The sequence below is a fragment of the Littorina saxatilis genome, linkage group LG5, assembly GCF_037325665.1.
Source record: "Littorina saxatilis isolate snail1 linkage group LG5, US_GU_Lsax_2.0, whole genome shotgun sequence".
NCBI lineage: Eukaryota > Metazoa > Mollusca > Gastropoda > Littorinimorpha > Littorinidae > Littorina > Littorina saxatilis.
In genome coordinates this window covers 23367605-23377721 of record NC_090249.1, presented here as the reverse complement: position 1 = coordinate 23377721, position 10117 = coordinate 23367605, and the positions used below count along the sequence as shown (strand labels likewise).

At 44.8% G+C, this 10117-nt stretch overlaps 1 protein-coding gene across 1 annotated transcript; it reads right to left on the bottom strand.

Moving 5' to 3' along the window:
* Positions 1 to 2637: 2637 nt before the first annotated feature.
* On the bottom strand, positions 2638 to 9689 carry LOC138966598 (uncharacterized). The gene is made up of 3 exons (XM_070338882.1): positions 9598 to 9689; positions 8674 to 8872; positions 2638 to 8473 (listed from the first exon to the last, which is right to left on the bottom strand). The coding sequence occupies exons 2-3, from the start codon at positions 8781 to 8783 to the stop codon at positions 7303 to 7305; spliced, it is 1281 nt and encodes a 426-aa protein (XP_070194983.1). The 5' UTR covers positions 8784 to 8872; positions 9598 to 9689; the 3' UTR covers positions 2638 to 7302.
* Between the last annotated feature and the right edge of the window lie 428 nt (positions 9690 to 10117).

Sequence of the window (10117 nt, the reverse complement as noted above, 5' to 3'; positions counted from 1 at the left end):
TCTGTGTCCGTTCCTTGGTGTCTGTCCGTTCCTTGGTGTCTGTGTCCGTTCCTTGGTGTCTGTGTCCGTTCCTTGGTGTCTGTGTCCGTTCCTTGGTGTCAGTGTCCGTTCCTTGGTGTCTGTCCGTTCCTTGGTGTCTGTGTCCGTTCCTTGGTGTCTGTGTCCGTTCCTTGGTGTCTGTCCGTTCCTTGGTGTCTGTGTCCGTTCCTTGGTGTCTGTGTCCGTCCCTTGGTGTCTGTGTCCGTTCCTTGGTGTCAGTGTCCGTTCCTTGGTGTCTGTGTCCGTTCCTTGGTGTCTGTGTCCGTTCCTTGGTGTCAGTGTCCGTTCCTTGGTGTCTGTGTCCGTTCCTTGGTGTCTGTGTCCGTTCCTTGGTGTCAGTGTCCGTTTCTTGGTGTCTGTCCGTTCCTTGGTGTCTGAGTTCGTTCATTGGTGTCTGTGTCCGTTCCTTGGTGTCTGTCCGTTCCTTGGTCTCTGTGTCCGTTCCTTGGTGTCTGTGTCCGTCCCTTGGTGTCTGTGTCCGTTCCTTGGTGTCAGTGTCCGTTCCTTGGTGTCTGTCCGTTCCTTGGTGTCTGTGTCCGTTCCTTGGTGTCTGTGTCCGTTCCTTGGTGTCTGTGTCCGTTCCTTGGTGTCTGTGTCCGTTCCTTGGTGTCTGTGTCCGTTCCTTGGTGTCTGTGTTCGTTCCTTGGTGTCTGTGTCCGTTCCTTGGTGTCTGTCCGTTCCTTGGTGTCTGTCCGTTCCTTGGTGTCTGTGTCCGTTCCTTGGTGTCTGTGTCCGTTCCTTGGTGTCTGTCCGTTCCTTGGTGTCTGTCCGTTCCTTGGTGTCTGTGTCCGTTCCTTGGTGTCTGTGTCCGTTCCTTGGTGTCTGTGTCCGTTCCTTGGTGTCTGTGTCCGTTCCTTGGTGTCTGTCCGTTCCTTGGTGTCTGTGTCCGTTCCTTGGCCCGTGTCTGTGTCCGTTCCTTGGTGTCTGTCCGTTCCTTGTGTGTATGTGTCTGGTTCTTGTTTGTCTACAGGTATCACGTTCTTGTTCTTCTGTTAGGTTCTGACTGTTCTGTGGTAGCTTCTGATTCTTCTTTGTTAGCTTTTTGTTCTTCTGTGTTATCTGCTAGTCTTTTGATAGCTGTTTTGCCTTCATTATTAGCTTTTTGTCCTTTGTTGTAAGCTTAGTGTCCTATTGAGTCAACTTTGACATTTTTCTGTTACCTTCTTGTTCTCCTATGTTAGCTTCTTCTCCTGTCTTAACTTCTTGCTTTTTTACATTTAGTCAAGTTTTGACTGAATGTTTTAACGTAGAGGGGGGAATCGAGACGAGGGTCGTGGTGTATGTGTGTCTGTCTGTCTGTGTGTGTGTGTAGAGCGATTCAGACTAAACTACTGGGCCGATCTTTATGAAATTTGACATGAGAATTCCTGGGTATGATATCCCCGGTTGTTTTTTTCCTTTTTTCGATAGATACCTTTGATGACGTCATATCCGGCTTTTTGTAAAAGTTGAGGCGGCACTGTCACACCCTCATTTTTCAATCAAATTGATTGAAATTTTGGCAAAGCAATCTTCGACGAAGCCCGGGGTTTGGTATTGCATTTCAGCTTGGTGGCTTAAAAACTAATGAGTGAGTTTGGTCATTAAAAATCGGAAATTTGTAATTAAAATTATTTTTTTTATTAAACGATCCAAAAAAAATTTCATCTTATTCTTCGTCATTTTCTGATTCCAAAAACATATACATATGTTATATTTGGATTAAAAACAAGCTCTGAAAATTAAAAATATAAAAATTATGATCAAAATTAAATTTCCGAAATCGTTTTAAAAACTATTTCATCTTATTCCTTGTCGGTTCCTGATTCCAAAAACATATAGATATGATATGTTTGGATTAAAACACGCTCAGAAAGTTAAAACGAAGAGAGGTACAGTAAAGCGTGCTATGAAGCACAGCGCAATCGCTACCGCGCCAAACAGGCTCGTCACTTTCACTGCCTTTTGCACTAGCGGCGGACTACGTTCAGTTTCATTTGTGAGTTCCACAGCTTGACTAAATGTAGTAATTTCGCCTTACGCGACTTGTCTAATTTTATTTTTCTGTTCCAACTTTTTGGTCTTATGTGCTAGCTTCTTGTCCTTCTTAGTACTAACCAATACGTGTGCGTAAGTGGAGTTTCTGGAGAGTTTCCATCGACAGAAGAGGTCCACGGGAAGCATTATCTGTATTTGGTATCTGGGAATATCGACACTGAAAACTGAGCATCTGTGATCCTTTCATTCGCGTCCGGCTTCAAGTGAAAGATGCCATCTGCCCCGTGTCGCCAAAATTAATGTCAGTTGTGAAAGTCGCATTTTCTAACATTGAATCTCCAAGCGAGATTTGTTTCTCTCCCAAAATTATTGTTTCAAAGACTAATGATACTTTCCTAGCTATGACTTCCAATTAATTCTTCTTTTCTAGACCTTGTTTTGTGCTTTGTCTTGTTTTTGGCTATTGTTTTTTTTTCTTTTGTGTAGCACCGTATTTCCTCGTCAAACTTTTTAACTGCTAACCCCCCCCCACCCCCCCCCCCACACACACACACGCACCCACACACACACACACACACACACACACACACACACCAACAGATGTACTAACACAAAATCATCCAGAATCTGTCTTCATCTAATGTGTTCAAGGGAAACAAATATTGCAGGTGTAATACAACTATGACACAAAATATAAAACGCACCAACGACCGAAAATCGTTTCCTTCCTGCACACGCAAAATCAAACAATTCGTCTTTGTTCTCTCACACATGCGTTCACCCACATTACAGAACATAGCATATAAAAATTATTATGACAATTACGCATTCTCACGAGTACATTTCATAAAGCGAACACAGACCCTTTTCGTCAGCAACAGGAAATCAGTCAGTCTGAAAGTATGCTCGCTCACAACCACAAACAGGAAATAATTAAACAAAAAAGTGTTATACTGCACTTGTTCACCATTTTCTCCACCTTCAAGCACTCGTACAACAGTTTGCTTGCTTAGATATTACAGATTGGGCAGCATACTGACATACTTTTCGTGGTTCGTTAGTTTTGGAAATGCACGAAAACATGATTAATGTTACACTACACGTGCATATCTGTAACGATGTTGATCTTTGGTAGACTATCCAGTTCTTCTGTTCACTGAGTTTTGGGAAGGGCGTATTTTTCCCCCTGGAAGTTCAGCCTCGATATAAAAGACATTGGAAAAGAAAAGAACACGTCAAAGCACTCGACAACACTCTAAACCATAAACCATAAACTAATAAGCCGTTCAACTTTATTATTTTGCAATAAACGAATAGTTTGCGTTGGTCCAAAAGTTCTTTTAATACAAAACAAGTCGCGTAAGGCGAAAATACAACATTTAGTCAAGCTCAGTCGAACTCACAGAATGAAACTGAACGCATTGCATTTTTTCCGCAAGACCGTACACTCGTAGCATCGTCTGTCCACCGCTCGTGGCAAAGGCAGTGAAATTAACAATCCAGATAAGCGCGGTAGCGGTTGCGCTGAGGAGGATAGCACGCTTTTCTATATCTCTATTCTTTTTAACTCTCTGACCGTGTTTTTAATCCAAACATATTATATCTATATCTGTTTTTGGAATCAGGAACGGACAAGGAATAAGATGACATTGTTTTTAAATCGATTTCGGAAATTTAATTTTGATCATAATTTTTATATTTTTAATTTTCAGAGCTTGTTTTTAATCTGAAAATAACACATTTATATGTTTTTGGAATCAGAAAACGATGAAAAATACGACAAACGTAATTGTGGATCGTTTTATAAAAAAATAATTTTAATTCTTTCTTTCTTTCTTTCTTTCTTTGGTGTTTAACGTCGTTTTCAACCATTCAAGGTTATATCGCGACGGGGGAAGGGGGGAGATGGGATAGGGGAAAGGGGGGAGATGGGATAGAGCCACTTGTTAATTGTTTCTTGTTCACAAAAGCACTAATCAAAAAATTGCTCCAGGGGCTTGCAACGTAGTACAATGTATGACCTTACTGGGAGAATGCAAGTTTCCAGTACAAAGGACGTAACATTTCTTACATACTGCTTGACTAAAATCTTTACAAACATTGACTATATTCTATACAAGAAACACTTAACAAGGGTAAAAGGAGAAACAGAACCTGTTAGTCGCCTCTTACGACATGCTGGTTAGCATCGGGTAAATTCTTTCTCGTCCCAACCAATATGGGACTCCCCCTAACCCGCGGGGGGTATAATTTTAATTACAATTTTCAGATTTTTAATGGCCAAAGTCATTAATTAATTTTTAGGCCTCCAAGCTGAAATGCAATACCAAAGTCCGGCCTTCGTCGAAGATTGCTTGGCCAAAATTTAAATCGATTTGATTGAAAAATGAGGGTGTGACAGTGCCGCCTCAACTTTTACAAAATGCCGGATATGACGTCATGAAAGACATTTATCGAAAAAATGAAAAAAACGTCTGGGGATATCATACCCAGGAACTCTCATGAAAAATTTCATAAAGATCGGTCCAGTAGTTTACTCTGAATCGCTCTACACACACACATACACACACACACACACAAACACACACACACACACACACACACACACACACACACACACACACACACACACGCCCACACACACACACACACACACACACACACACACACACACACACACACCACGACCCTCGTCTCGATTCCCCCCTCTATGTAAAAAGCACATACAGTCAAGTAACATTAACTTATACACGCAAAAAAAAGGACGCTTCAAAGTCACCACTCAGAACTGTTACACTCAAAAATAATCCGAAGTTTAAAGCAATCTGCCTGGATAATTGTCTTTCTGTTGATATCATTTTCAACCGATCGAAATATCCATTCGCCTCAAATGTCAATGTCCATCAAAAAGATGTGCGCAGCACGAATGGTGTTGCAAAGCAGTCTACAAATCGACAATATTAAACGGCCTAGCAGTACGCATATGACAGCGTTGCTACCGACCATTTAACTCTTGCATATTTCTTTGCGATCATCACTTTGCAGCTTCCTTCAAGCACAAACGAACGTCAAAAACTCTTATACCAAGACAAAGGTGTTGAGTATTTCAACAAAATGAATGGCTGCTCACCAGTGCATAAAGAGACCGATCATCAGACAGGGAAAACACTCGCAAATAAACTTAAATATACAAATAATTGATTGAATAAATAAATAAATAACGCACAACCAGCTGGCCAAGAGAAACACCAATGTGCAATCGAATAAGCATTCAAAACCTTTAAACGATTTTCATCATTCTTCAGCACCATTCAAACATCCACACAGTTTTTACACGCAAGCTAACACTAAGACGATGAGATGGGACTCGTTCGTATCTTCGCTGCAGCGAAAAGTGGATCACGCATTCGTTTGCAATGACCACAAGTTTGGCTTAAACAAACAAACAAAAACAAAATAAAAAAGAAGAACAGAAAAAAGTCAACAGATGTCTGACTAGATCAAACTCTGACAAGTGCATGGAAACTCACATTTCTTGTCATCTCACGAGCATGGCTATATATATGATAGTGTTTCATCGTGACAATGAAAATGACGACAATGTGCGCAGAATTAGAACGCCTGACGAAAGCGAATACCACGGAATGCGTATTCTGTTCCTCCACTTGTCAAACAAAACGGCCAGTCAAATATACATTATTAAAAAAAAAAAGCAATATTAGTTAAAAAAAAAAAAATTTTTAAATAACCGCTCTCGCGAATTTAAAGGCCAACTCCGCCTCCCGAAAACCATCAGTTTCCGATCACAGACACCGCCAGGCTTTTTACTTACAGTACAAACACCCTTTCGTTTGTACGCTTACTGCTAGGGAACACCATTTTTCAAAGAGTTTATTTTGTCGTGGACGTATAGGTGCGGATTGGAAGCTATGAAGATGTCATCGTTATGTAAACCTCCTGTGAGGCGGCGTGGGCCTTTAACATAAACAAGTCCAAGGAAAATTCGCCGTGCTTTCATTTAGACACTCCTGCAGTGATCACCTCAAAAATGCTCCGTAACTAAGGTAATTGATGGAATCAATGTATGTTGGTGTACGCTGTACGTTGTTATGCAAGCTCGTCTGTGACCCAAGTCTGTACATTAACTTTTGTCCAGTACTCGCAATCATGAATGACGCTAGCAGAGGAAACCCGTGCGAGTTTAGCTCAGTATCTGTAATTTGTTAAAAGGTAGGGCAGAAACAAAAGCAAAAACCATTGCATGGACAAAAAGAGCCTTGTCACAGATTGAAACCCGACCTTCAATGACTAGGCTGGTGCATCACACAAACACTCCTATAAGTCTGGAAGATAATCGAGGAGACCGACAACTGGAAACTGTCATAATCGACGAACGCGAAGATGTACGGAAAAAACTCGATAGATTCAAAGAACATAAAATACAGAGCATTCAGGGTCTTTGTTAAATTGAAGAAAAATGCAGAACGACAAACTCCCACAGCTGGCCAAAGCATTACAGATGGTCAGACAAACCAGAAGAGTTGTCCTCCAGTGGATACCAGCACACTGTGGGATACCAGGAAATGAAAGGGCAGATGAGCTGGCGAAAGAAGGAGCCGTGGAAGACCAACCTGAAAACAGTGTCAGCTTTAGTGAGCAGAAGACAATCATCAAGGCATTGATGAGGCCAAGGACAAACAGAGATGACTACCACACAATGTCCAGAGAGCAGCATGTCAACCTCATCAGGCTGCGTACTGGCCACAACAGGCTCAATGCTCACATGAACCGAAAGTTCAAGCTGGCGCCATCACCAACCTGTGCCTGCGGTCAAGAAGACCAAACAGCGGAACACATCTTACAGCGATGTCCCTTACTAGATGAGGAACGAAAAGAAGTGTGGCCGTCACCAACTCCCTTGCAGACCAAACAATACGGCAGTCGACAGGAGTTGGAGAAAACGACAACATTTATCACCAGTGCTGGACTGATTGTGTAACCTCTGCGAACGCCAAGAAGAAGAAGAAGAAAAATGCTGGAAGAACTAACTAGCGCAAAGAAAACATCCACAGAGTATTCATGAGCACAGAAGAGCAAAAGTAAGTGATTGAGTAGGATCATTTTGTAATTATGTTCAAAATTGCAGAAGACAATTACGAGTGTTTTTTTCTTCGTTAGTTCTGGAATGACGGTAAGAGACAAAGAATTATAGCCCAAAAGAAAGTACAAAGCTGGTGCTCAAAAAATAAAAATAAAAATAAAAATAATCACAACAATCCTAGGAGCCTAGAAGATGTATGGTATGATCTTGGAGGGGACGAGCTGGCGGTACTGCACCCAGAACTGGCCGTACTTCTTGCCGCACTTCTCGTCGTCCCGGTAGCTACGGTGAGTCAGCAGCAGCACCAGCCACAGGCAGTAGGTGTACGGCAGCAGCCCGCCGCTGAACAGCGCCGGCACGGACCAGCAGAAGGTGAGCGCGATCTCCGCCACGTAGTGAAAGTGTCGGGCAAGTCCCCACCAGCCCGAGGCCAGCAGGATGGACTCCCTGGTCTCGCCGCTGTCCAGCATGTACCGGGCACGCAGGATGACGGGCTTGCGCCCCCACACCAGACACTCGCCCTGCGCGTTGCGAACGTACAGCTTCTGGCGGTCAGCGTCGTAGTTGACGTAGATGGCCAGGACCCCCAGGGTGACGATGAGAACGGACAGGGGCAGACCCAGGTGGACGGGGTGATTGACCAGGGAGAGGGAGACCGACGCGTACAGCCCCGGTATAAACACCAGACAGCCCCAGCAGATGTAGTAGCCGGCGCGGTCCACCATGATGTCGATGGTGCACATGTAGCCGGCCTCCCACCAGAAGAACTTGGCGAAGTAGATCATCTGCAGCAGCGCCGACACCAGCATGCTGTCCACCGGCCCGTGCAGCTCGTACGACTTGAGGGCGAAGACGCAGACCAGCAGCGGCCACACCGTCATGCCAAAGCGGCAGTTGGTGAACACCTTGACGTCGAAGCCCAGCAGGCGCGGGTACAGCTCCGTGCCCCAGTAGTAGTCAAAGATGACGTTGCCCGACGAGCCCGAGTCGGACGTGGAAGGCGCCAGCAGCCCCTTGACGTACAGCAGCAGGCAGAAGAGCATAGAGAAGATGTTCAGCACCAGCAGCACCTCGTCAAAGCGGTCGTACACGATGGTGGGCGACACGGAGAAGTAGGTCTTGCACACGACGGTCACCACGAGGAAGGCGGCGATGGTGATGAGGAAGCAGGAAAAGCCGTTGTCGGTGTACTGGGGCCGGTTGCCTTTGGGGGTCAGCGGGCCGTACACCGTGTTTCCCGGCACCAGGCGCATCAGGCACAGCGCGAAGGCCGAGTACGACACCAGGATCGCCACAATGGCCGGGGAGGGCGAGTGCACGTGACTCCATACGAAGGCCAGTCCGCCTATGAATGACCTGAAACACAGAAAGAAAAGTAATTTAATGGTTATTCTGAAAAATCTGGACCAGAAAATGTTTTGCACAAACTCACTTAGGCACCTTATTCGCTCCCCCCCCCCCCCCAAAAAAGGAGGATCAGGTTATTAACCACCATCACCATCTCCAGACAACATCACCACCACCACAACCACCACCAACAACAAACAGGAACTCACTTCTCGCTGAAGATTGCCCCGAGCTTGGTGAAGCTGTTGTCGCAGTGCACGGCGCAGAACCAGAGGAGGATGACCAGAGTGGGCGTCGTGGCCATGAGGAAGATGGGCATGAGGGTCTTCTGCACGAAGTGCTTCAAGGCCTGGATCAACGGGTTGGCCTGGTACTCGTGCAGCCCGGTAGACAGCAGGTCACCGCCTCCTGGTGGGGAAAAAAGAACCAGGTCACAAGTGAGCTTAACTGACACAGCCTAGCTCTGAATAAAGACGTAAGTCACGGTTGAGCTGAAACCATAGCCTAGCTCCGAACGCAGTGTTCACTTCGTGTTACTGAGGTAGTGTAAAGAGCCCCCCCCCCCAAAAAAAAAAAAAAAAAAAAAAAAAAAAATTGCCTCGAGTGGGAGTACGCCAGTGTGAGAGGCAAGCGCTCAATGCCTCTTCAGATCGTAGCGACGCGCTCGGGTCAAAAAAGTTTCTCTTTGAATGTATTGAAAAATAATTAGTTTTGACAAAAGTTGAAGAATACGCGGTCTGCAGACGTTACATTTTTTTCTTTTGTTTCTTTTATGATAGCTCTTCAATTGTTACACCCCCGGTATAGGGGTGTGTATAGGATTCGGTCGATGTGTTTGTTTGTGTGTTTGTGTGTTTGTGTTCGCATATAGATCTCAAGAATGAACGGACCGATCGTCACCAAACTTGGTGAACAGGTTCTATACATTCCTGAGACGGTCCTTACAAAAATTGGGACCAGTCAAACACACGGTTACGGAGTTATTGGTGGATTAAGATTCTACAAGGACTTATAGAGGGACATATTAATGGTCAAAGGGAAATAACCTTCTCAGTTGGTGGCAGTGAGAATGGTAAGGACGGGGGTGTTTTTCCTACCTCGGAGGAATTTCTTGTTAAAATCGTATTCTTTACCTTTGTCGTTGCTATCGGAGGCGTCGGAGTCCGCATTGTGGCGACGGGAGCGTGAACCTGCCTGCAGCAAAATCCGCTGTGCGTCTGCCGCGTCCACCTGCAACATCGTGTGTACACTAACGTCAGCATTACGTCACGCCAATGACGACAAAACGTGCACATTGCTCCCCCTGAGACCAAGTCGGTTACATCCCGAATCAACCCCTCCCAAATAACCCATCCCGAACCTTCCTATATTGCCCCCGATTATTGTACGTTTTGCTGTGAGTGGCATTTCGTCCAGAATAGAAATTAGGAAAAGTTTAGTAAACACTCTAGTAAACCTCTAGGTGTGTGTGATACATTTGGCACAAGAAAAGTAAAGTAATTCAACATAATTATTCATCGCATGGGATATACAGGGGCGATTCGCGATTCCAAGCGACGGGTGTGTGAAAAAGAGAGAGAGAGAGAGAGAGAGAGAGAGAGAGAGAGAGAGAGAGAGAGAGAGAGAGAGAGAGAGAGAGAGGGAGAGGGAGGG

Coding starts and splice junctions, on each gene's coding strand:
- LOC138966598 (XM_070338882.1), bottom strand. CDS start 8,783: ATGCCCATCTTCCTCATGGCCACGACGCCCACTCTGGTCATCCTCCTC. Junction 8,474..8,673: donor GGGGCAATCTTCAGCGAGAA/GTGAGTTCCTGT, acceptor TCTGTGTTTCAG/GTCATTCATAGGCGGACTGG.